This window comes from Hylobates moloch, unplaced genomic scaffold (assembly GCF_009828535.3).
Source record: "Hylobates moloch isolate HMO894 unplaced genomic scaffold, HMol_V3 SCAFFOLD_6, whole genome shotgun sequence".
Classification (NCBI taxonomy): Eukaryota; Metazoa; Chordata; class Mammalia; order Primates; family Hylobatidae; genus Hylobates; species Hylobates moloch.
This window is the reverse complement of record NW_026652281.1, coordinates 29176476-29201145: the sequence shown is the minus strand read 5'-3', so window position 1 is coordinate 29201145 and position 24670 is coordinate 29176476. Positions and strand designations below refer to the sequence as shown.

Sequence of the window (24670 nt, the reverse complement as noted above, 5' to 3'; positions counted from 1 at the left end):
TCTATAAAATAATGGGTGATAAAGGCAAGCTATTGGTCAAAATGGTCTGAATTATGCCTGGAAAGAAAATCTTGCCTCTAAGAGCAGAAGGGTGCAAAACACCCTTAGGCCCAGAGACAAAGGAATAGCGGTTACTATGACCTTTACTGACCCAACATCAGTCTGCAGCCAGAGTTCCAAGCATCTTCTCTGCTATCCCTAAGGATTTAAAAATATATAAAAATGTTTCACATTCTTTACCCTCCATCAGAATGCAGTGAGCAGTAAGTCAGCTCAAGAAAACATGACCCAGTGCCTAACCAGTTGATACTTTATTAGATGCCATTAAAACTTTAGAGAGCTGGGAGATTATTAAGGCCTACATTTGGAACCTGGAATCTTTTCTTTTGGGAACCTGGAATCTCAACTCAAGGATTCTGTGGCTTCCTTTTTTTGCCTGTATCTAAGATTGCTCTATTTTGTGATAATGTAAACTTAATGGAAGAAAATTATTTCATAGATGCTAGACATTCAAGAATTAAATCTCCTTTTCGTGTTAGCTAGTGTCAAAACATTTGTTCAAACATGGATTCTAAATTTTGGTGAGGTAGCATAAATGGTTTTATTTTATTCTGTAGATGTAGTGAAAAAATATTTCATTTTGATTGATTAACAAGGAAGATATGACAGCATTCATTTTGAGTATTTGCTATAGAATATACCCTGCATTGGAATGTGGGTGGAGTCTGGCATTTGTGTATTTGTATGTCTCAAGGAAATAAAGGTACAGAGAAGCACTTGTTCATTGCCTATATAAAGACTAACTGTACTGCTGACAGCTTAAAAATACTGTATGACACTGCATTTCTTGTCCAGCAGTAGCATCTGTTTCCTTTATTCCGAAACCAGCAAAAAACATTAAAGATGAATGCTGAAAATGTGATAGAAAAAGACCTTCCTTTTTGGCAAGTCCATTAACTGCCCTCACCATTCTTTTCAAAGCATAACTGCCAGACTGGATGGCATAAATTAAACAATTAACAGGATACTAGTTCAAGGGGAAACTCTCCAGTTAGGGTAGATTTAATTTTCAGATTTGGAAAATGAATCAAATTACACAGTCAAAAGACTTGATTCATTTTTTTCCCTAAGCATGTACTTTTTATAATATACATTGTCTAACATCTGAGAGATAAATTCAGTATTATTTTCCTAAGATACTTTCTGCCTTTTGTAGCAGTGAGAATACTAGAAATCAGCTGGGTGTGGTGGCTCACGCCTGTAATCCTAGCACTTTAGGAGGCCGACGTGGATGGATTACGTGAGTCCAAGAGTTCGAGACCAGCCTGAGCAACATGGCAAAACCCCATCTCGGCCGGTCGTGGTGGCTCACGCCTGTAATCCCAGCACTTTGGGAGGCCGAGGCGGGCGGACCACAAAGTCAGGAGATCTAGACCATCCTGGCTAATACAGTGAAACCCCGTCTCTGCTAAAAATACGAAAAATTATCCGGGCGTGGTGGCAGGCGCCTATAGTCCCAGCTACTCAGGAGGCTGAGGCAGGAGAATGGCGTGAACCCGGGAGGCGAAGTTTGCAGTGAGCCGAGATCGCGCCACGGCACTCCAGCCTGGGTGACAGAGTAAGACTCTGTCTCAATAAAAAAAAAAAAAAAAAGAAAAACCCAGCTCCACAAAAGAAAAATTTTAAAAATTAGCCAGCTGTGGTGGCACACCTGTAGTACTAGCTACTCAGAAGGCTGAGGTGGATCACCTAAGCCTGGAAGACAGAGGTTGTGGTGAGCTGAGATCATACCACTTCACTCCAGCTTAGCAACAGAGTGAGACCCTGTCTCAAAAAAAAAAAAGAATACTAGAAATCATATCAAGAAGAAAATTTCAATAAAATAAGTTGTCTTTCTTCATAGAAATGATGTTTTAGAGTTTATTATTTATAAGAACTTATATAAAATAACAGCTAGATATGATCAATAATATAATATTTTCCAAGAACAAAGACATGACCGTAAACCTTGCTAATCATTTGACTAAGTAAAATAAATTCCTAGCTTTGTAAAATGGACACCACTATGTGTGCAGATTTTATAAATGCTCCAATCTTTTAGAAAAAGTAGCGCACATACCATAAAAATACAAGTTGACCATCATAAATTGTATCTTAACATATTTTTTTAAAATTATGTTAGTGGCCAGGCACTGTGGCCTATGCCTGTAATCCCAGCACTTTGGGAAGCCGAGGCAGGAGGATCATCTGAGGGCAGGAGTTCGAGACTGGACTGGTCAACATGGTGAAACCCCATCTTTCCTAAAATATACTAAAATTAGCCAGGCATGGTGGTGCGCACCTGTAATCCCAGCTACTCGGGAGGCTGAGGCAGGAGAATCGCTTGAACCTTGGAGGCAGAGGTTGCAGTGAGCCAAGATGGCGCCACTGCAATCCAGCCTAGGCGAAAGATTGAGACTCCATCTCAAAAATAAAATAAAATAAATAATAAAGTATGTTAGTTAACACTGCGTTTATTTTTTATGATCTTTGTCCTGTATCTCTACCATGCTGACCTTGGTAGTGTGAATGGATTCTTCTTGGGCATGTATGACACCTGAAGTCATTACAGAAGGCACTCAGCCCCTTCATCCACCCCAGACACAAAGCCTAAAATCCATACCCAACCCCTTTTCAACAGCCTGCTGGTCACACTGACTTTTCTATAAGATAAAAACTGCCCTGTGTGGGATAGCTCTTGTTAGTACACCAAGAATGACTTCCCAATAGTAAAATTACTCTTACCCCAAAATATAAGAGAGAGTGGAGAGATGCAGATATTTTCCCTATGTTAGGCACTTCATCTACTAAGACATTTTTTCATTCAGTTCATTTAGAAGCTTTTTTGGAATTTTTAAAAAGTCACTTCAAAACTTTCCTCACTGGGATGTCAAGACAGGCATACAACGGGAAAGTGACTAGGGCTAAGTTAATACTGGACCGTCATCAGAGGAGGAGTATGCAATGTGGAAGACCTGTTGCTGTTGTTTAGTTTTCAGTCTAGAGGAGTTAACATGCCTACAAGAAAGTACATATTACATGGGGATTAGAGAGGTTTCAGAAGGGCTGTCTGTGGCTGAGATCTTTGAGGCAGAACTGTTGAGACGGAAGGGATTGGCATGAAGCTTTGGAAGACTGGATGTGTGGTTGTTTCCCAAATATGGTACGTATGCCACTGGTAGTACAGTGACTGATTTTAGGAGGTCCCAGGCATAGTGTTAAATCCTCTTCAATCATATCACGAGAAAATTAGTTCCTTTTCAGTGTCTTTGGAATCCTTGACATCATTCACGGAGAATGCCTGTGTTTTGGGCTATGTGATCTCTGCCACCTCACACCAGCTTACCTCTTTTTGTGCCATGTAGGTAGATGGGGATTCATAGCCTTTGGCAGGCAACAATATCTGGCTAGAAACTAATAGTATTGGTGTTTTTTTCTCATTGAATTATTTCTTATGGTTTTAAATGTTTTTTAATGATTTTTAATGATATATTTAGGGGAGTATCAGTTTCCATTCACATAGTATATAGGGTTTCCTTTTATGTGAATTAGTTTTTTTTAATACAAATACATTAAGTAACCATAAGTTAAAGTAAGATACAGGTAGAGTATCCCTTATCCAAAATGCTTGGGACTGAAGTGTTTCAGATTTTGGATTTTTTTTTTTTTTTTTTTTTTTTCAGATTTTGGAATATTTGCGTTATACTTACGGTTGAGCATCCTATATCCGAAAATCTGAAATCTTTGAAATGCTCCAGTGAGCATTTTGTTTTAGTGAATGCCATATCAGCTCTCAAAAACTTTCCAATTTTGGGGTGCTTTGGATTTCGGATTTTCAAATTTGAGGTGCTCAACCTGTACCAATAGTAAATAGAAAACAAGGCAAGTGGGTTAGGATGTTCCTCACGTAGACACAGCATGACTTTTCAGGGGAAGAGAGATTCCAGCAAAGATCCTGGGATGGAGAAGGTAACATTTTGAGAGGAAGGTGAGTAAGAAGTTGGCAGAAGCCCAGGGGGTCCTGTTGAAGAGTTAGAGTTGGACGCCTTCTAGCTCAGCTTGCTTGCCAGCGCAGGGAACAGAGGGCTGTAGCTCTTTGAATGTTACACTCAAGGCTCTCTGCAACGTGATTCAGAATGGTTTGAGCCCCTGATCATTTCAATGTGGTGTAGCTAGGGCATATCCCTATAGGAGCCAGGAAATTACGCAAGTGCTGGAATGGCCAGGGGGCTAATTGGAGAGGACCCTGTGTTTCCTACTTTCCTCCCTCAGTATTGCCAGGTCAGATTGTTTTCTGAGAAGCCAGAAATGTGAATTTTTATTGAAAGTTCCCAACTTCTACAAGTGTTTTTTTTTTTTTTAACTAATTACAGAAATAGAACATTTTGTGGGCCAGTTTTGGGGGTGATGGACACATCCTGGAGTTAGATAGTGGTAATAGTTGCACAACATTGTGAATATAGTAAAAACCACTGAACTGTAGATTTTTTAAATGCTTACAGTGGTGAATTTTGTGTGATATGAATTTTATCTTAATTAGAAAAAGAAAAAAAACACTATGAGGGCCCAGCCAAAACATGTTGCCTGCCAAAAGTTTGTAAGCTTTGTTTCAAATGGAGGAATTGCTATTTACTGCTTTTCATAATCCCAACAGAAAGCACCTTTCCACAGAGAAGCAAGTGATGGGGAATTAATGGGGGTCATGTTGTGATCCCTACATTAACCTCTAGGCCTCTGTTTTTCTTCTTGTGGTCTGCATGGCTTCTTCCATCTCTTAAAATAGGACCCATGATAGAAATGGTGAGATGTGGAGTGGTGGCCTTTCTTCTAGAGTAATGAGTGAGTGGGTGAGAAGACACAGCTACAAAAGGTGGGGGCTGCTCAAGTATTTTAGAGAAGAAATTTATTTTATTTTGCAACTACTTACAAAATTGATTGGTTGTGTTATGTTACTTGCCAAAGTTTATTTTACCCAGATATTAACCATTAGAGAAGTAATTCATCTTCAAGACGGCAAGTTCGTATATTTTGGAAAACGTTTTTCAATTCTTACCAGGGAACGACCATAATGATCTTGTTAGTTATTTTCTTCAAGTGAAAAATGAGTTTAATATAGCAAGTATATGTCATCAACATCAAAGGATTATAATTATTTTAATAAAACAATTTGTCTTTATAACTTTTGGGAGGCTATATTAAATTCTAAATATAATTTTAAGTTTGCCAGTTTCAATAAAGGCAAAATGTACAATTTAGGATCTTAAAGTAAGGATTATATCCTTAGTTAATCTTCAGCTTTTTTTCTTTTGTAGCAAACTAGCAAAGAAAGGTAGAGTTTCTGCCTTTTTCTTATGACTGAAACCTAAAGAATATGCCTTTTTTAAAACCTTGAACCAACATTTGTACCAAAAACAATTATTATTTTTCAAAGTGTGGGTTATTCAGTAGTTTTTACCAGTTCCAAATGTTATCAGATGATGCCTGTCTTTAGCAATGAAATGACCCATTTAGAATAAACACTTTCCACCCAAAGAGCACTGAAATTAAAATGAAAAAATATATAAACTTTTTCTTTTTCTTTTTTTTTTTTTTAGCTATTTTTTTTGAGACGGAGTCTTGCTCTCTTGCCCAGGCTGGAGTGCAATGGTGCAGTCTCGGCTCACTGCACCCTCCCTGTCCCGGGTTCAAGAGATTCTCCCACCTCAGCCTCCTGAGTAGCTAGGATTACAGGCATGCGCCACCACAGCTGGCTAATTTTTGTATTTTTAGTAGAGATGGGGTTTCGCCATGCTGGCCAGGCTGGTCTCGAACTGCTCTCGATCACCTCAGGTGATGACCGCCCGCCTCAGCCTCCCAAAGTGCTGGGATTACAGGTGTGAGCCACTGCACCCGGCAAAAATAAACTTTTTCAAAAGGACTGCTTTGGAATATTTATTTTGTATGTAAGAGTATTTGAAATATAATGAAATCTAATGTTGTTTATTTGTAGCCTCTTATTTTGGTTGTTTTATAAAAATCAGTATTCATTCCCTTCCCGCCCCCCCAGTTCTTTCTGCTTCCCCAGAAACAACCTGAGAATGCTTTTAATCCAGCAGATACATATTAAAGATGAATTGGGCATTTATCGCAAGGAATAAACAATAAATTGTAAGCAATCACTAGGATTTATTTTCAGGGAGTGTGGAAACAAAAGTATGATAAGCAGTTTCCAACAGCAATTAGAGACAGGATAGAGCATTTCTGAATGGGATGGTCAATGAGGACTTCCTGATATTTGGAAGGTGATATTTGGGAGGGACTGTGGGAGACTTCACCAGCTCAAGACAGCTCCCCCTTGATTCCTTCATGCCTCTGCTCAAATGTCACCTTTTCAGAAAGGCCTTCCCCAAGTACATCAAGTACCCTAGATAAAATAACATAGTTCCCCCTCCCATACACACATTTCATTTTTCTTTTAGCCTATATTGCTGCTTGACATATTTGTATATGTTTGTTTGTTTTTTTATATATTAGTGTCCTTCTAGAATCTGTGCTTCCTGAGAGTAGGCACTTTGCCTGGCAGACAACAGTTGCTTAATAAAGATGTGTTGAATGAGGCCGGGCGTGGTGGCTCATCCAGTAATCCAGCACTTTGGGAGGCCAAGACAGGAGGATTGCTTGAGGCCAGGAGTTTGAGACCAGCCTGGGCAATGCAGTGAGATCCTGTCTCTACCAGAAAATTCAAAGATTAACCAAGCATAGTGGCATGCACATGTGGTCCCAGCTACTCAGGAGGCTGAGGTGAAAGGATCACTTGAGCTTAGGAGGTCAGAGTGACATTGCACTCCAGCCTGGGCAACAGAGTGAGACCCTGTCTCAAATAAATAATTAAATAAGAAGTAAAAAAAAAATAAAAAATAAAAATTTGTTGGAGAAAGAATGAGGGAATGAATGGCGGAAAGTTTTTCTGCCATAAGGCTCTTGACTGTGTAGAGCTCCAAACTGGTATGGAGAATCCAAGTTCAGTTTTCTCCTGGGATCATTATAAATTTGGCAAATTTACCACTGCTCTGTGACTTAGTTGACACATTCTATAGAAATAAGGAGATTTTGGTACTCAAATGTAGCTTCATGAAGTCTGTGAACAAGTGTTATGAAAACAAACCATGATCACTCTTAACCTTCCCACCACTTCACATTGCAAACCCCTCCTTAGAACCTCACATAAGTTGTGTTTAAATTATTTCACAAATCCATAGACCCCACATATGCCCCTCAGTTTCCAACATACAGGTACACTGCTGGGCCAGATTTTTAATTCCTGACTACCCAGTAGGAGTTGTTCCATTGAAATATTATCACATTTATTTCTGTAAGGCAGTGATTACCTACGCAAGTGCCTGCAGAACCCAGGAAATGAACAGAAATGTGTAGATGGCCAGGAGAGACGTGGTAAGCTGGAAAGGGTTGTCTTCTAAAGGAGGCAGCCATAATTTAGCTCAAATCCATTGTTGTCATATGAGAACGTGGGTCCATTTGGTCAGATCTGATTGTTCAAAGAAAATCAGACACACACATGTTGAGGCTAAATTTCCCAATTTTCTAACATGGACCACTAATCCTAAAATACAATCCTGGATGGGCCAAGTAATATGATATCCAGGTTACAACTTCTGCAAGGCATCCTGATCTAAATAAAAAAGGGATGCCTGAGCATGCAGAGAGGAAAGGTTAGAAAGAGGGGTAACAACCACTTCACAGAGAACATAAATGCTGTGCTGGTGGTGAGCAACACTGCTTTTATAGAACTCTGGGTTTTTTTTCCTAGAATTTCAGAGCTTCAGAGTGTCTTGATATTTAAAATGAGATGGTTTACATTAAAGCCTAGCAAATTCCGTCTTACTCTTTGCTTACCTTTAACTGGATCTAGCCTCCCGACATTAACATGGCTATAAAATGCTTGACTAAGAACATTTGGATACAGTTATTGAGGAAAAATTGTGACAAGAATGTTGAGAGGTTGTGCCAAGATGCATATTTGAGAGATGCCCTAGCCAAGGCCAAGAGGTTACTGCTCCTAAAATATTCAAACAGATGGGTGTGGGATCTTTGCATGGAAGATTCCAGAACATTTGCTGTAAGGATTGAGTTAACTAAATATGGTCACTTCTCCAAACAAAAGTAGCTGGTTATTCTGTATGTTTTGGCAAAGGTCAGAGAAGAAAAGCAATAGATTAAAAAAATGAAAACTCATTTCTTTTACACAGGTTCCTCCCCTTTAAAGCAAAAAGTGGCTGGGCGGAGTGGTTCACGCCTGTAATCCCAGTGCTTTGGGGGGCTGAGACAGGAGGATCACTTGAGCCCAGGAGTTTGAGACCAGCCTGGCCAACATAGTGATAACTCATCTCTACAAAGAGATCCTGGCATGGTGGTGTGCGCCTGTAATCCTGGCTACTCAGGAGGCTAAGGTGGAGGATCTCTTGAGCCCAGGAGTTCGAGGTTGCAGTGAGTTACGATCTCGCTACTGCACTCTAACCTGGGTGACAGAGTGAGACATTGTCTTTTAAAAATAAATAAAACCAAAGATAGTTTGTGTTCATATTTAGGGTTATGTGTTTATTCATGGAGTACAAATAAATTCATTTATTAAGCTCTAAATAGAAGAAGTTGATTTCCTGATACACCTTCATGAATTGCTGTAAAAGAGAGTGAAGGGTTCCATGGAGGCAGATTAGAGCATAGGGTTTAGTGCACCCCATGCTAGCTGGAGGGCATGTGTTAAGCACTTTGAAGAATACAGACTTGAAAAGGCGTGTACCTGTACCCTACTTGTCAAGGATCCTAAATAGATAAGAGAGGAATTTAACTTGCTCACAAGACGGAAAAGCAGGTTAGGAGAGATTTATTCTGGCCATTGGATTTGGAAAAGCCTTTTGGAAGGGGCGGCATTTACATTGAGCTTTACAGGATCAATAGCACTCTTTCAGGCAGGGATGGAGCGGGAAGGTGAAGGCAGATATACAGCTTTTCTTTAGTTTCTGTTCCCTGATGTGTTTGACCTGTGCTCCTTCATTTTATTTTATTTGTTTTATTTTTATTTGATTTGATTTGAGACAGGGTCTCATCTGTCACTCAGGTTGGAGTGGAGTGGCGTGATCTGAGCTCACTGCAACCTCAACCTCCCAGGCTTGAGCAATCCTCCCAGCCCAGCCTCTTGAGTAGCTGGGACCACAGGCATACACCACAACACCTGGGTAATTTTTTTGTATTTTTAGTAGAGATGGGGTCTCTCCATGTTGGCCAGGCTGGTCTCAAACTGCTGACTTCATGTCCACCTCGGCCTCCCAAAGTGCTGGGATTATAGGCATGAGCCACTGTGGCCGGCCTGTGCTCCTTCTTTTTAGTTCGAGGATTTGCTTTATCTGGGGGAGCAGGCAGGCTCTAAGAAGTGGGATTCTGCAGCTGGCCAGCAGCCTCATGGCATTTGGTAGGCAATTTATAAACAATGAACATTATCCTAATTTCACTTTTCTTATAGAGCAGCTGTGTGCTATAGTAAGAAGTAATGGGCCTCAGCTCTGCCACTATTTATGTACCCTTAGATAAGTCACTTGACTTCTGAGCCTCACTTCTCTTTATCTGGGTTCCCCAGGGTTAAGTAATAACAGGACCAAACCAGAACACATTTGAAAGTGTTAGTGAAAATATCTTGCAAACTGTAGAGTGCTATATAAAAATCAACTGTAAGTTTTCTTGTCTTTGTTATGTGGCCAGGGGCAACCTGATGAAACCAGAAAGGGTGTGTTGACCATTGATGCCAGCCGCGGGTCTGGTTCAGTAACTTCACTCTAGTGTGCTGGATTTTAAAATGTTACTGGTTTTCTAAGCCCTGCATGAATATAAATATTCATCAATAGTCAGGGCCTCTGGCAGGATGGAAGAATTTAGGGATGGAAAAGTGTAGAAAATCACAGAGCTGTTTAGAGGATATTCCTCTACATTCTGGTAGATGATTGGATTATATCAACAGTGGAAAGGTTTCATGTCTTCAAGAAAATATGTAAATAAATCCAGCTTAATTGAAAAGTCTTTAGAAAGACTAATGTATCCTAATTCAACATAACAAATCAGGAAGATTCATTTAATTTAAAAAGACAAAGGATAGTTCACTAAGTTCAGTTTTGTATAAACAATTGTAGGATATTTTAATTTAATTTCAAACCCATTTTGTAGCCTAGTGGTAGAGTTAGGCTCTGTTCAAACTTTGGTTTACAGTATAATCTAGAATGGACTAACTTTTCTATTCTCTTGGATACTTTAGCAAATTTTTTTAAATGTTTAATATAGTAAGCTCTGTTTAGAAAACATTTTATCTGGATTCCTTGCACAAGCTGACATCTGTATTTTTGTGAAAAAAAATCTTGAGAGGGAATTAAATCTGTTCATAGGCTACTCACAGCATGCCTTTATAGCCAGAGTATGTCTGAAAATTTTAAGTACAGCATTCTAGGAGTACAGCTCAGAGCAGGCGTGTTCTAACTTTACTGTATATCAGAATCACGTAGGGTGCTTCCTACAAATGCTGGCTCTCAGACTGCAATCCTGGAGATTCTGATTCAGTTGGTTTAGCCATTTCTAAGAGGCCTCAGGCACTTCTGTGGTGGATGGCCCATGACACTAAGAATTCTTCCTCAGATACCTGCTATATCTATCCTCTCCCTGCTAAACAAAGCCTTCTTGAAAACCAAGTATTGGCTGGGTGCCATGGTTCACGCCTGTAATCCCAGCACTTTGAGAGGAAAAGGATGGTAGATGCTTGAGCTCAGGGGTTCAAGACCATCCTAGACAACATGTTGAAACCCTGTCTCTACCCAAAAAATACAAAAAATTAGCCAAGCATGGTGGTGTGCCTGTAGTTCCAGTTGCTCAGGAGGCTGAGGTGAGAGGATTACCTGAGCCCAGGAAGTTGAGGCTGCATTGAGCCGTGATCACACCACTGCACTCTAGCTTGGGTGACAGAGCAAGACCCTGTCTCAAAAAATAAAAAATGAAAATAAAAATAACAGAGTATGGAGACTATATACCACAGTATAGAGGCCATTCCCCTGTCACCTTTTCCTAGGATGTAGTAAGAAGGTCCACTCCTGTGAGCAGTCCCAGGGTCCTGGGCAAGATTTCTTGGTTATACTTCCAATAAGGGTGGCACTTTGGCCAGAGGAGTTTTACCAGGGACAGGGTGGCCAATATGGTGAAACCCCATCTCTACTAAAAATACAAAATTAGCCGGGCACCTGTAGTCCCAGCTACTTGGAAGGCTGAGGCAGGAGAATCGCCTGAACCTGGGAGGTGGAGGTTGCACTGAGCCAAGATCACACCATTGTACTCCAGCCTGCGAGACTCCATCTCAAAAAAAATTAAAAAAAAACACCAAACAAAAAACGGAGTACCTTTGTAGTATTTCCTGGGTCTTAACAAGCTATATATAATGTTTCAATTTTTTCTAAAATCCATATGACACACATACATCCTTAGGTTTCTGACATACAGGTACACTGATGAACAAAATTTTTTAATTCCTAATTGGCCAGTAGGAGTTCCACAGATGTGCTCTGGAATACAATCATATTTATTTCTATAAGGCAGAATCTTCTTTTTCTTCGAGGTCAATCTCCTTTTGTGAAACTTCCCTCAAACCTAACCTCCCTGTATCACCCCATCAGCAAAAACTAATGTTTCCCCTCTTTGCTACCATTGCATTTTTACATGTTCCCTTACACAATTTATGGTGCGTTCTGCCTAGCAGTGTACTCATCTATCCCCGGACCAGTCCCTGGGAGTCTGAGTGGAGAGGAGGGATAGTGTTATTTATCTTTGAAACCACAGTATCTTATACATTATACACACTCAACAAAAGTTTTTGTTGACTGACTCAGGTCTTTGGGTTTATGTTCTCTCTTTTCCCCATACTCCTTTCCCAAGACCTGATCATAAGACCTGTGGCATCCTATACCAGCAGAACGTTTACAGTATCTACCATAATGATAATAATAATAATGATGATAATAATTGCTTACATCAGTTGACCCAATTATTTTATATTTGGTGCTGTTCTAAGCACTTTATATGGGTTACTTTCATTTAATCCTCTTGGTAGTCCCATTTGCAGATGAGGAAACTGGGGCATAGAGAGGTTAGATAATTTGCTTCAGGTACCTGGGCACTCAGTAGCAGGGCAAGGCCCCGACCCAGTCTGACTCTAGAGCCGGTGCTTGCAATTACCATAATGCCTGGGTTTACCTGACTGCCTGTCTTGTACTCCCCTATTTGCATCTGATAATTGTGAATTCATTCCAGAGGAATACCAAGAACCCTAGTTCATTTGTTAGCCAATTATTTTCACTGACTTTATCCTACAAATCTGTTGTGGTATCCTTTGTGAAATTAATTTGCAAAACTTGGGTAAGCAAAGTTAAAGTGGTTCTTTATTGCACTAATCCTCAAAGCCTTTAGTGTTATTAAAGCATTTTGTGCATCTCCAAAGGGGACCTTTGTGTACATTGTTTCCCAAACTTATTTAACTAGAGATAGTTTTTCCCCCATAAGACTCCTTTAGCTTATTGAAGAATTAGGGTTTTTGTTTTTTTAACCTAGTTTGTAAGAGAAGCTAGCTAATGCCCTTGGGCGGTTCCCAAGAAATTTCTCAGGTCTTGTATATTTAGGTAAATCCTTATTTTCGATGCTTTCTTATTTAGTCTTAAATAGGGTGACCACTTACATTCTGGGTCAGTCACAGATCTGTTGTCATGGTGTAATTACTAACAGCACTGTTTCCAAAAGTATTCCCTTTGGATGATAAATTATCTAATCACTCTAATCATAATACCTGCCCCCAACCATTAAATAAAGACCTACTTTACATACTTGCTACCTTCTCATCACTTATTGAAGGGCTCTTACTGATAGTGTGTGTGGGAACAAAGGTCATAGCCCATATTTCTCCAGCATTTTACCATTTTATGTCATAGTTTTATGTGGAATTATGGACACATATACAGTTTATATTCTTTTATCACTCAAATGTTGCATTTCTTAAGAATCGCAAGCCTCCAAGACTTCTTTGCACTGCTCAGTATCTATTCATGTGTTTGCTTAGTTATGCAGGGAGAAAAAAACAAATCTAAGTTGTCTCTTGGAAGCAAGGGCAAGGGTTGAGGGTCAGAACTGCAGTGGGTGGCAAAGATGAGAAAGAGCTTTTCCATTCTATATATTCTGACTTTTGAACAATGTAAGTATATTGTCATTTTAGGTTATATTTTAAAATGTTTATAAACTGCTCAGGTTCTTCCCTGGAAGCTATTTCAAGCCCAGCTGGGTTGATCTTCCTTATGGTCTGTTTCTTCCCTGCAGGGAGACCTGGTCCCTTTCTTTTCTTTCATCTTACTTCACTTAGCTAGACATATTAGATCTTCCTATACTTTCAAGAAGAAGCTTTTCTTAAGCTCATGTATTATAATGTAACGGCTTAGAGTTGGACATATCTGAGTTCAAGTTAATCTCTGCCACTTACTATATGACCTTGAGATAGTAACTTAATTTCTCTGGGCCTCAGTCACCTAATTTGTGAAATGATTATAATAATAACCTCCTTCCTAGGGTTGCCGTAAAGCTTCAGTAAGATAACGCAGCCCGGCACGGTGGCTCACGCCTGTATTCCTAGCACTTTGGGAGACCAAGGCGGGTGGATCACCTGAAGTCAGGAGTTCAAGACCAGCCTGACAAACATGGAAAAACCCCATCTCTACTAAAAATACAAAAATTAGCTGGGCGTGGTGGCATGTGCCTATAATCCCAGCTACTTGGGAGACTGAGGCAGGAGAATCGCTTGAAGCCGGGGAGTGGAGTTTGCATTGAGCCGAGATTGTGCCACTTCACTCCAGCCTGGGCAAAAGAACGAAACTCCATTTTAAAAAAATAAAAAAAAATAAAAAAATAAGATAACACAAGTTCTAGGCGGTTCCAGGGATAATGTAGTACAAATTCAAAAAATGGGGTCTGCTGTTATTATTGTTATCACTGTAATCGTTATTGCCTAGGGCAACCAATGAGTCTTGTGGATATAAACCTCTGGCTCTGACTTTGGGGAACCACAAAATTCATTTCCCATAACCTCTATCCTAATATTTTTGAGACTGACAGTCTTTGAGGTCCAGCCATACTGCCTTATACTAACATCACCAAACTTTCTTCCGTTCCTGGTATCAGAAACCTAGAAGCAGCAAGGATATTTTGTCAGAGTTTATGCCATAAAGAAAGTATCATATGATTCCTGGGGCAAATTGATAGAAAAAGAGCAGAGATGGGGTCTGATACAAAGTTAGAGGAGTTGAAACTCAGGAAATGACATTTTCAAAATCGTCACAAAACTAAGCCACAGGAATAAAAGATACACAGTTGAACTCAAAATCACGATGAAGAGATTCCAGAATTAAAGCCTGATATCACAGAGGGAAAGGCTTCATCCTGTTTTCTTCAAGGCATAATTTTTCCTGTACATGAATTTGGCAAATAGGGGATGTAAGGAGAAATAGCCTAGTATACTGCTGCATCTTTTTAGATTTACAAGTCATTAAATCTCATTTAAGCCACACCAACTTGAAATGACCTCCAGTGCAGAAGATGAGAAAACTGTGTTTCAAATAAATTAAATTGCACCCAAGTTTACAACCTGGGACTCTTGACTTTGAGCCTTTTGTTTCCGTCCATGCTGTTCTTACTTGGCTTCACGCTCTGCTGTTGGGTTTCTGGTTCTCTGGGAGGCTTCGGAAACTGCGTAAGGGTGCTGTGACTTCTGAAGTGACCTTGTCAGCCCCTGTGGCTTTAACTGTGGGTTTTCACTTTGGCTTTATTTTTGGCCCATCACCTTTGCATCTTGCTGCTGTTGCACAGCTTTTCATGGATGTTGACTAGGCTTCTCTTATCTTGTAGTAGGCTCTCATTCTGTTCATGATAGGCCAGTTTTCTCTAGGCAGAATACCCCTATTTTAACTATCAGAGTCCTCGTAGTACCAAATCTATTGCTAACAAGAAAGTAAGCACTTTAAAAAAGAGAAATTCCCTTCTAAAGAAAGTTTTTAATATGTTATATATTTTAAATGTCATTATGAAAGAGAAAATGTAATTCCTTATTAACAGAACTATGTGAGGTCTCTGTTTTCACCCAGCCATCTGACATTTTGCATTTCTCAGTTCATGATATTACCAGAAGGAATTAATTTTGACCAAATGTGATTCTGTACTAAAGAGCATCAGAGTGTATTTGAAGTTTAATTTGTTGTGTTCTTTAACCTATGAAGAAGGCTCTTCTGTGGCAGGGATTGTGTGAAACACATCTGTGTGGTCCATGTCCATTTATCTCTGGAACAACTCCAAAAAGTGGGGATCATTGTACTCATCTTACAGATGAGGAAGCCGAGTCTCAGTAATATCCCTGAGCAGTGTGGCAGTTCGTGGAACCATTAGCTACAGAGTATTTGGACTTTTATAAGTATACTCTAGTTTTCCAGGACCCTGGAGAAATAAGTTGCCACAGAAAAAGAACACTAGTACATTAAAGGTTCATACTGCAATATTTTTTAAAAAAATGTTTTTGGTGGAAAACATTCTAATATGTGTTACAGGGTATGTTTTTTAAGAGGATAAACTCATGACTCTCATATAAATACAAATTGCACATATTGAAGGTTTTACTTAACTCATTTATTAATGAGGGAACCAGTAAGCTTTTACATTTGGTTCAAAGGAGAATCTTAAGAGCAGGCAAACAAGAAAATCAGGAATCAACTGCAGCTCCACTGGACACATTTTATTTGCTTCTGTATGTAGAAGAGCCATTTGCAATACTATCAGTTTTCTACAATTTACAGAGTAATAAAATAGCCAAGCAAAGGACAATAAAGGGAATCTGGAAGAGTGTGTTAGACAATTCCCGATACTCCCTTCAAAAGAACCCAGTGTTTTTTGTTTTTGTTTTTGCAGGGGAGGAGCATTTCAAAGTCACCATTTTCTCTGACATGTCTTCTTTACTATGTTGCCTTTTAACGTTAGCATGTATTTTTCTGCAGTATAAGACACAGGGTGAATGACTTAGCTTGCCACTGTGACGGTGCCTGTCACTGGTTCTTAACCACTTGGGGGGATGTGCATATACCCCAAAATGTGCATTCCATATCAGGTTAAGGACTTCAGATGTATTGATTCTCCCAAGACTATGTTCTATGTGACAGCCTCCATCTGTGTGGCATAAGGCCAATTTTGGGATTAAGGTGCCTGGCACTTGTCTTCTCTCTCTGGATGATAAGATTGCCTCCAGTTTGCTGCCATGGTCGTTGCTTCTGACCTTCCAGGGCAGCCCCCTTTAGATCATATCTGTGCTGCTTCTACTGGGGCTCCCTCCCTCCTTCTCTCCCTCCCTCTTTCCTTCATTCCTTCCTTCTCCCTCTCTCTTTCCTTCTGTTGTTTCTTCTCTATGCTGTTGAATTTCTGACTTTGGGATTTTGAGTACGAAAGCTGGTGACACTGACACATCACTAGCCACTCCGAGCATTTGTTGCTTTTCTCGGGAGCACTGCCAAATCTCCATGTAGGGAGGTCAACTCTTAGCCTGCTGACTTCTTATGACAGGGTTTGTGGTTCGTTCTGGCCACTTTCTTATCACCAAAGCTGACTTTTTACTAAGTCCCATTAGATTTAGAATTATTTAGATGCAAAAGAGCTAAGGTTTTATATATTTATTTAAAGAAGTTTATTAACAGACAACAGCCAGACATGCTTTCCAAATTATTATCTTTTCTATCCTTCCTAATATTGGACCCCTGGATTGAATTTTAACTAGGCAAGAATTTGCAGTGTATGTACATCTGTTGTCATCACCGTTAAAGAGTCCCAAGTATAATAGATTTGAGGGGAAAAAATTATGCATTTACTGGTAAGACTGTAAAGAAAATGATTTGAGTACTTTACTGTAATAGAAAATTCTTAGTGGGAGTAGTTATGTTATGGGGCATTTTTGTTAATTTTCATTAAACTATAGGTATTCATTAATATCAAAGACTTTTCTCTTTTTTCCTTCTGAGCACATTTTTTCTTGCATATTTGGGTCAGTATATTTTTACCATATTTATCTCTAACTTTATAATTTTGATGCTAAAGCCAGAATTCCCTAAATATCACTTTGCCTTACAGCAAATGTTGCTGAAATGGCCAAGGGAGGAGATACAGAGACAGAGAGGGAGGGAGGTAAGATAAGTAATGTAAAATAACATTTACACCCTATTTCTAGAAAACAATTTTAAACAGTTTTAATGTGGTGGTAATGCTTTGTACGTTTTTTTAAATACAGCATTATTCTTCATTAATGAACAATTTATATGTCTGTTTCCAAACACAAGTGAATTCATCTTAAGAGGCAAAAAACTGAATGAATATTTTCAGCTCTTTCTCCTTGGGGAACATCTCTTGTTTACATCTTTTTTTTTTTTTTTGGGGAGACGGAGTCTCGCTTTGTCGCCCAGGCTGGAGTGCAGTGGTGGGATCTCGGCTCACTGCAAGCTCCGCCTCCCGGGTTCACGCCATTCTCCTGCCTCAGCCTCTCCGAGTAGCTGGGACTACAGGCGCCCGCCACCACGCCCGGCTAATTTTTTGTGTTTTTAGTAGAGATGGGGTTTCACTGTGGTCTCAATCCCCTGACCTCGTGATCCGCCCGCCTCGGCCTCCCAAAGTGCTGGGATTACAAGCGTAAGCCACTGCCCCCGGCCCCTGTTTACATCTTAGTTGCTTCCCAGGACATGCCTTAGGTCTATCCCTCTGGCACATGTCTAAACATAGATCCAGCCAGAAGTAGAGGTGCGCCTGTGTTTAATCTCTTGCTACGGTTCAAGTCAGAACTACACCTTGCTTTTACTCCAAATATTTGCATTATTGTCCTTGGATATTTTCCCATTGTGCACAACAAATCTCTCCTCTTTAAAAGAACTGGTTGATGACAGTAAGAGAAATCATACTGTGGAGCGCCCTTAGAGGGAAGAAAAACCACATGTTTAGTGAGGTAAAACACCTGTTTCTCTACCTTTTACTACAACAAACAAAAACACCCACTAATGTATTTACAACTCTCATTTTACAGGCCAACATGTTTTCATAGGGAAGTATTTAAGTATATTGTGGATGAGATGGGGGAAATGGATTTCTGCTTCTGGACCAGCCACGCTCTGGGCCTGCAAGATGACACAGTGAACATGATACACAGAATCTTTGCTCTCAGAGTTTAAATCCTAGTAGGGAGAGGCAGACAATAAAAATGTAGGCAAATGATGAGGATTTAAGGAACAAGGAGGTGTGATAGTTAGCAAAGAACTTAAGTGAAGTATCTTTTTTTGTTTTGAGACAGGGTCTTGCTGTGTCGCCCAGGCTGGAGTACAGTGGCGTGATTATAGCTCACTGCAGCTCTGTAGCCTTGAACTCCTGGGCTCAGACAGTCCTCCCACGTCAGCCTCCTGAGTAAATAGGACTACATGCCCAGCTAAATTTTTTTTAAGTTTTTTTGTAGAGACAGGGTCTTGCTATGTTGCCCAGGCTGGTCTCGAACTCCTGGGCTCAAGTGATCCTCCCACCTTATCCTCCTGAAGTGCTGGGATTACAGGTGTGAGCCACTGCGCCTGGCCCCATTTGCAAATTTCATTTCTTGAAACTCTGGCTGGTATGTGAAAAGAGATGGAAAGGGGTTTGGATTAGGCTGCTGTCCATGGAGATGGAGGGAAATGAATAGAATTCAGAGAAATGCAGGAGGAAGGTGGAATGGAAAGAACTTAGTAATGTACTGGGTGAGGGAGAGAATGGTCTGGTGGATGATCCCCAGGTCTCTGATTTGAGCAAAAGGTTGGAAGGGATGCTATTAATTGAGATCATAAAGAGTGAAAGAGGAGCACTTAGTAGGGAGGCGGGAGAGAATCAAAGATCAGTTTTGCATATAATACATTTGAGATGCCTGCAAAATAGCCAAGGAAAAGAAAAATCTTGAATGCACTTACAAAATGAGTCCGGAAAAGAGGTCAAGGCTGAGTTATAGCTATGGGAGTCATCGGCACATAGGTGGGATCTGAAGCCGTGGGAGTGGATGAGATCACACAGGGGTGAGGATAGACTGAAGGCGAAAAACTTGGTCCAGGACTAGCTGTGAGATACACCAGACTTTTAAGGGATCTGGTAGCGCATGTGGAACTGAAAATGAGCCTGAACAGGAATGGCTAACCAGCAGTTAATTTGCAAGAAAAAGAAACATACTTCATGAGCACAGACCACACATCCCTGGCCAACGACTCTCAGCCACAAGCCCCAGTTGGCTCCAAAAAAGCTTTCTCTAATGCTGGAAAATAAATCTACTCATGCGTGTCTTCTTGGTGGAGCAGGAGAAAGAGCTTCAGATGGTGGAGGGGGACAAGGAGCTTCAACCTCATTTAAAAAGACGACTTCACTGGAATAACCCAAAGAATGAAAGGAAAGTGTGACACAGCTGCTGTGTTTCTGGAGCGGGGTTTGAAGTTCCTCTAGGACAAATACGAAAGCCTCAGAGATCAACTTCTCTATCTTGATTCATACTTGATTACCAGTATATGGGGAATGATCTTGCTTAGTTGGCAGTAGATTTGCCTTTTACACACTCTGTTGCAGGAAGTTGAAGTGCTGTATCATAGAGTTTTTGTTTTCCATGTTTGAAGTTAAATGGGATATTGAGATTTAATCAGAAAAGTAGCTGAGAAGAGGTGCAAACATGAAAGTCCAGCCTTGGATAAATGAGAAATCTTATGAATACCTCTCCCTCTGGTTTCAATATTTCACAACATAAAGTACGTCCAACTGATAGGCTTGTTGTAAATCCCAGGTAAGATATTTGTAGACTGTGCCATGTTCTAAAACATTAAAAACACAGTAACATTTCAACTTTATATGAAATATATTACTGAAATCCTAGTTATTTGCTGAGTAGCTGAAAATGGTTGGGTATCCCTAGATAAATCAAGTTTATTGATTTTTTTCGAGGTCTATATCAGGAATTCTAAGATGAAATACGGTCCCTGGTTTTAATGTGATACTGTTAGCTACGTAGATGCCATTTCTTTTGACATAAATTCTTCAGAATAAATTAATCTTTATACTGTTTTGCAAATCATTGAAGAATAGGAATAGAAACAGACTTCTGCTTAAATGATAAAAACATAAAACATTAAATGATGGAAACTTCTATATAAAGTTGGCCATTTCTCACACATTTTCACTTTCCTTCTCTTTTTCAAAATGTATTTTAGTTCTTCTGCAGTTTCAGTTCATATTTCAGAAGTTTAAATTTCGACATTTGTGGGGGGACCCTTCCTCATTCAATCAAGACATTCTTTGAGTGCATGTATGGCACTGTATATTTCTAAATGATGTTCGGGTCATAAGGAACCATTTTGCAGTTACCTCTACTATATACCATGAACTGCTTTGGTCCAAATTTCAAATCTAATGTGATTCTTCTTTTCCTCAATTTTATTTGATTTTAATTTAATTTTTTCTGAGACAGGGTCTCAATCTGTTTCCGAGGCTGGAGTGCAGTAGTGCAATCACTGCTTACTGCAGCCTCGACTTCCCAGGCTCAGATTATTCTCCCATCTCCACCTCCCTAGTAACTGGGACTACAGGTGCACACCGCCACACCTGGCTAATTTTTTTTTTCTTTGTAGTTTTTTGTTGCAATGAGGTTTTGCTGTGTTGCCCAGGCTGGTGGTAAACTCCTGGGCTCAAGTGATCCTCTCACTACCTTGGCCTGCCAATGTGCTGGGATTGCAGGTGTGAGCCACCACACCCCCACTTTCCGCAATTTTAAATCCAACATGACAGTTCTGGATTAAGGGAGTCACTCTTCTTATATGTCTTCCCAGTCTGGATTTTGAAGCGGCTGCCTTTTTGCTTCCTAATGATGCTAGCTTATCCAAACTAGAAATAATCTTATATAATCACCGATGCCTTGACTCATTTGTATGTATCTGTATTTTTAAACTTTTTGTCTTTCATTACCAAATGACTGCTTTCTGATACCCAGGCCTAGGCTTAAATACTGGCATAGATGGAGAGAACAGTTGCCGCACAACTCAGAGATGGAGTAGACACCCAAAGAATTGCCGTTCTTAAGCCTTAGGAGAAGCGGGAGAAATGGGCCAGGTGCCGTGGCTCACGCCTGTAATCCCAGCACTTTGGGAGGCCGAGGTGGGCGAATCACCTGAGGCCAGGAGTTCAAGACCAGCCTGGCCACCATGGTGAAACCTCGTCTCTACTGAAAATACAAAATTAGCCGGGCATGTTGGAGGGCGCCTGTAATCCCAGCTACTCTGGAGACTGAGTTGTGAGAATCACATGAACCCGGGAGGTGGAGGTTGCAGTGAGCCAAGATCACGCCATTGCACTCCAGCCTGGGCAAAAAGAGTGAAACTCCGTCTCCAAAAAAAAAAAGATTGCTACATGCATGGAGTGGGGAAAATTGTGGTAGAAAAAAGGTAAACTTGGTTTGGAGAATAAACATTTATTGAGCATTTTCACTTGACCAGCTCTAAGCTAGGAAGATTACATATAGTGTGTCTTTAATATTTGATATGTATAGCCATTATTATGTATATTGTAAACATCTGTCAGAAGTTATAATTCCAAAAGTAAACTCTAAGCAACAGCTTTTTCAAAGTATATTTTTCATGTAGCACATTTCATTAGCTCATGAAAAAGGTTATTTCTCCAAAATGTATAAAAATGTAAAATGAACAATGGCTGTTCATCAGAAATAGCAAGTGATAATAAGCTCTCCAAGGAGCACTTCTTTCCAGCACTCGACTTCTGGAGGTTGAAATTCAAGGTGCTTAGGACAGCCAGGTTGGTAGGCATTGGCCAATGTCTTGGGTAATTTGACTTTTTGCAACCGGATTATAAAACAAGGCTTTCCTTTTGATTTGCTTAATCTGCCATTTTACTCAATGTTATGGCTTTGCCATTTCTTCTTCTTCCATTTAAATGAATTTCTTTTAAATCGCTTCTGGTTGCTGTTGCCCAGATGACAGGTGTAGAGTTGATTTTGTATTTTTTTTTGTTTTGAGACAGACTCTCGCTGTGTCACCCAGGCTGGAGTGCAGTGGAGCAATCTCAGCTCACTGCAACCTCTGCCTCCTGGGTTCAAGCGATTCTTCTGCCTCAGCCTCCTGAGTAGCTGGGATTATAGGCACCTGCCACCACGCCCATGTAGGCCAGGCTGGTCTCAAACTCTTGGTCTCAAGTGGGCCGCCCACCTCGGCCTCCCACAGTGTTGGGATTACAGGCGTGAGCCACTCTACCCAGCCAAAAGTTCTTTTCTGAACAGAGACTAATGTCAGTAGATGTAAGACAAACCACAAATGGTGGGAAAATGAGGAAAAAAAGTGCTCCCAAATATCTGTTTTTAGTTCGCGTCACTTTCTGATATTTACTAATTGTTAATTCTTTTCCTCTTTTTTTTTTTTTAGTGGCCACAGATGTCTTTAATTCCAAAAACCTGGCCGTTCAGGCACAAAAGAAGATCTTGGGTAAAATGGTGTCCAAATCCATTGCCACCACCTTAATAGACGACACGAGTAGTGAGGTGCTGGATGAGCTCTACAGAGTGACCAGGGAGTACACCCAAAGCAAGAAGGAGGCAGAGAAGATCATCAAGAACCTCATCAAGACAGTCATCAAGCTGGCCATTCTTTATAGGAATAATCAGTTTAATCAAGATGAGCTAGCATTGATGGAGAAATTTAAGAAGAAAGTTCATCAACTTGCTATGACCGTGGTCAGTTTCCATCAGGTGGATTATACCTTTGACCGGAATGTGTTATCCAGGCTGTTAAATGAATGCAGAGAGATGCTGCACCAAATCATTCAGCGTCACCTCACTGCCAAGTCACACGGACGGGTTAATAATGTCTTTGATCATTTTTCAGATTGTGAATTTTTGGCTGCCTTGTATAATCCTTTTGGGAATTTTAAACCCCACTTACAAAAACTATGTGATGGTATCAACAAAATGTTGGATGAAGAAAACATATGAGCACATGAGTTAAGATTGTGACTGATCATGATTAATTTGAAGATGGAGCACTGCTGATTTATGAAGGAAAAAAGAAGAATTTTCTAAAGATTACACATATTTCAGAAAGACTTTGCCCAAATCAGTTGTCAGACATAATGATTTATTTGAAGGCTTGTTTTATTTGAAGAAAAGCATATTGCCAAAAATTCTGGTTAAAAGCTTCCTAACGGGTAACAGACCATGGGAGGGATATGTGGTTGGGTAATGCAAATGTAGTTATACAAAGAAAAATACAGATGTCTCCAGACATGAGGACTTTTTAATAGGGCATTTGTTGTGTTGGTGGCACATTGGATATTTCTAACATGTACAAAGCTATGTATTTTGATTTACTTTGATTTATTGCTATGTGTATGTACTTTTCTTAAAATGCCAAGAACTTTCTTTTGCTATCATTGCTCTTTTTGAAACAATTCAGTTTTCATGTCTACAGCTGAGTGTTTTGTTAAAGATTGAGTCGTTGACATTCAGGATTTAAGTCTGAAGTAGTCAACCCTTGGGGAAAAAAAACACGGCTTATCTGAAATCAGTAGGGTGGAAATGAACTATATTAGCTATTATGAATAATGTCCAATATAAGAATATGCTTCTGGAATTGAGTTCTTTTAAGTACCAATGATACTTAAATTTTTCAGAAATGTAATGGTGTGTCATTGCCTTGAAATGCTTGCTTAGGGCTTCTTTTATGTTGTCTTAAAATGTGCTGATGAATTTTCCATTTTTTACATCCATTTCACATGTAAGAGACAAAAAAATCTAGGTCTTGATATTGAGATAATAAAAAGTAAGTAGCATTAAGAAAGGTAACAATCTTCATTTTTACAGATGAACTCATTGAAACAATTTAGGGGAATGAGGGGCAAAAGTGGAGAAATGATATTGCTAAAGAACATGAGCATAAAAATGAGTGCATTTCAGCGTTTAAGAAGGTTTGATAAAGAATGTCACTTTTTTATTTAACTGATAAGATTTTTGTTATTTTTTACTTTGATGAGTAAACAAAAAAATTTGCATTTCAAGCAGTTTGTGTGGTATTTCTATATAATTTTCTGTGTGTAAATAATGAAGTGGGCATTTGTTTATTTTGTAAAAAAGAAATGAAAATCTGCTGGCCAGCTATGTCCTCTAGGAAATGAAATGACAGACCCAGCCACCAGCAATAAATATTTCCATTGTCACTGTGTCTATGTTTTTTTTTTTTTTTTTTTTTTTTTTTTTTCTGTCATCTAGGCTAGAATGCAGTGGCACGATTTTGGCTCACTGCAACCTCTGCCTCCTGGGTTCAAGCGATTCTCCTGCATCTGCCTCCCAAGTAGATGGGATTACAGGCATGCACCACCACACCCGGCTAATTTTTGTGTTTTTAGTCCAGATGGGGTTTCACCATGTTTCCCAGGCTGGTCTTGAACTCCTGACCACAAGTGATCTGCCTGCCTCGGCCTCCCAAAGTGTTGGGATTACAGGTGT

General features: G+C 39.9%; 1 protein-coding gene across 3 annotated transcripts in view; it reads left to right on the top strand.

Moving 5' to 3' along the window:
* Positions 1–24386, top strand: part of TNFAIP8 (TNF alpha induced protein 8) — a 122757-nt gene extending 98371 nt beyond the window's left edge. For all 3 annotated transcript variants that reach the window (XM_032156594.2, XM_032156592.2, XM_032156593.2), the window contains exon 2: positions 22596–24386. In XM_032156594.2, the coding sequence (XP_032012485.1) occupies positions 22596–23161 (566 nt within the window). In that variant the 3' untranslated portion in view covers positions 23162–24386. The remainder of the gene's footprint in view (positions 1–22595) is intronic.
* The last annotated feature ends 284 nt before the right edge of the window (positions 24387–24670 follow it).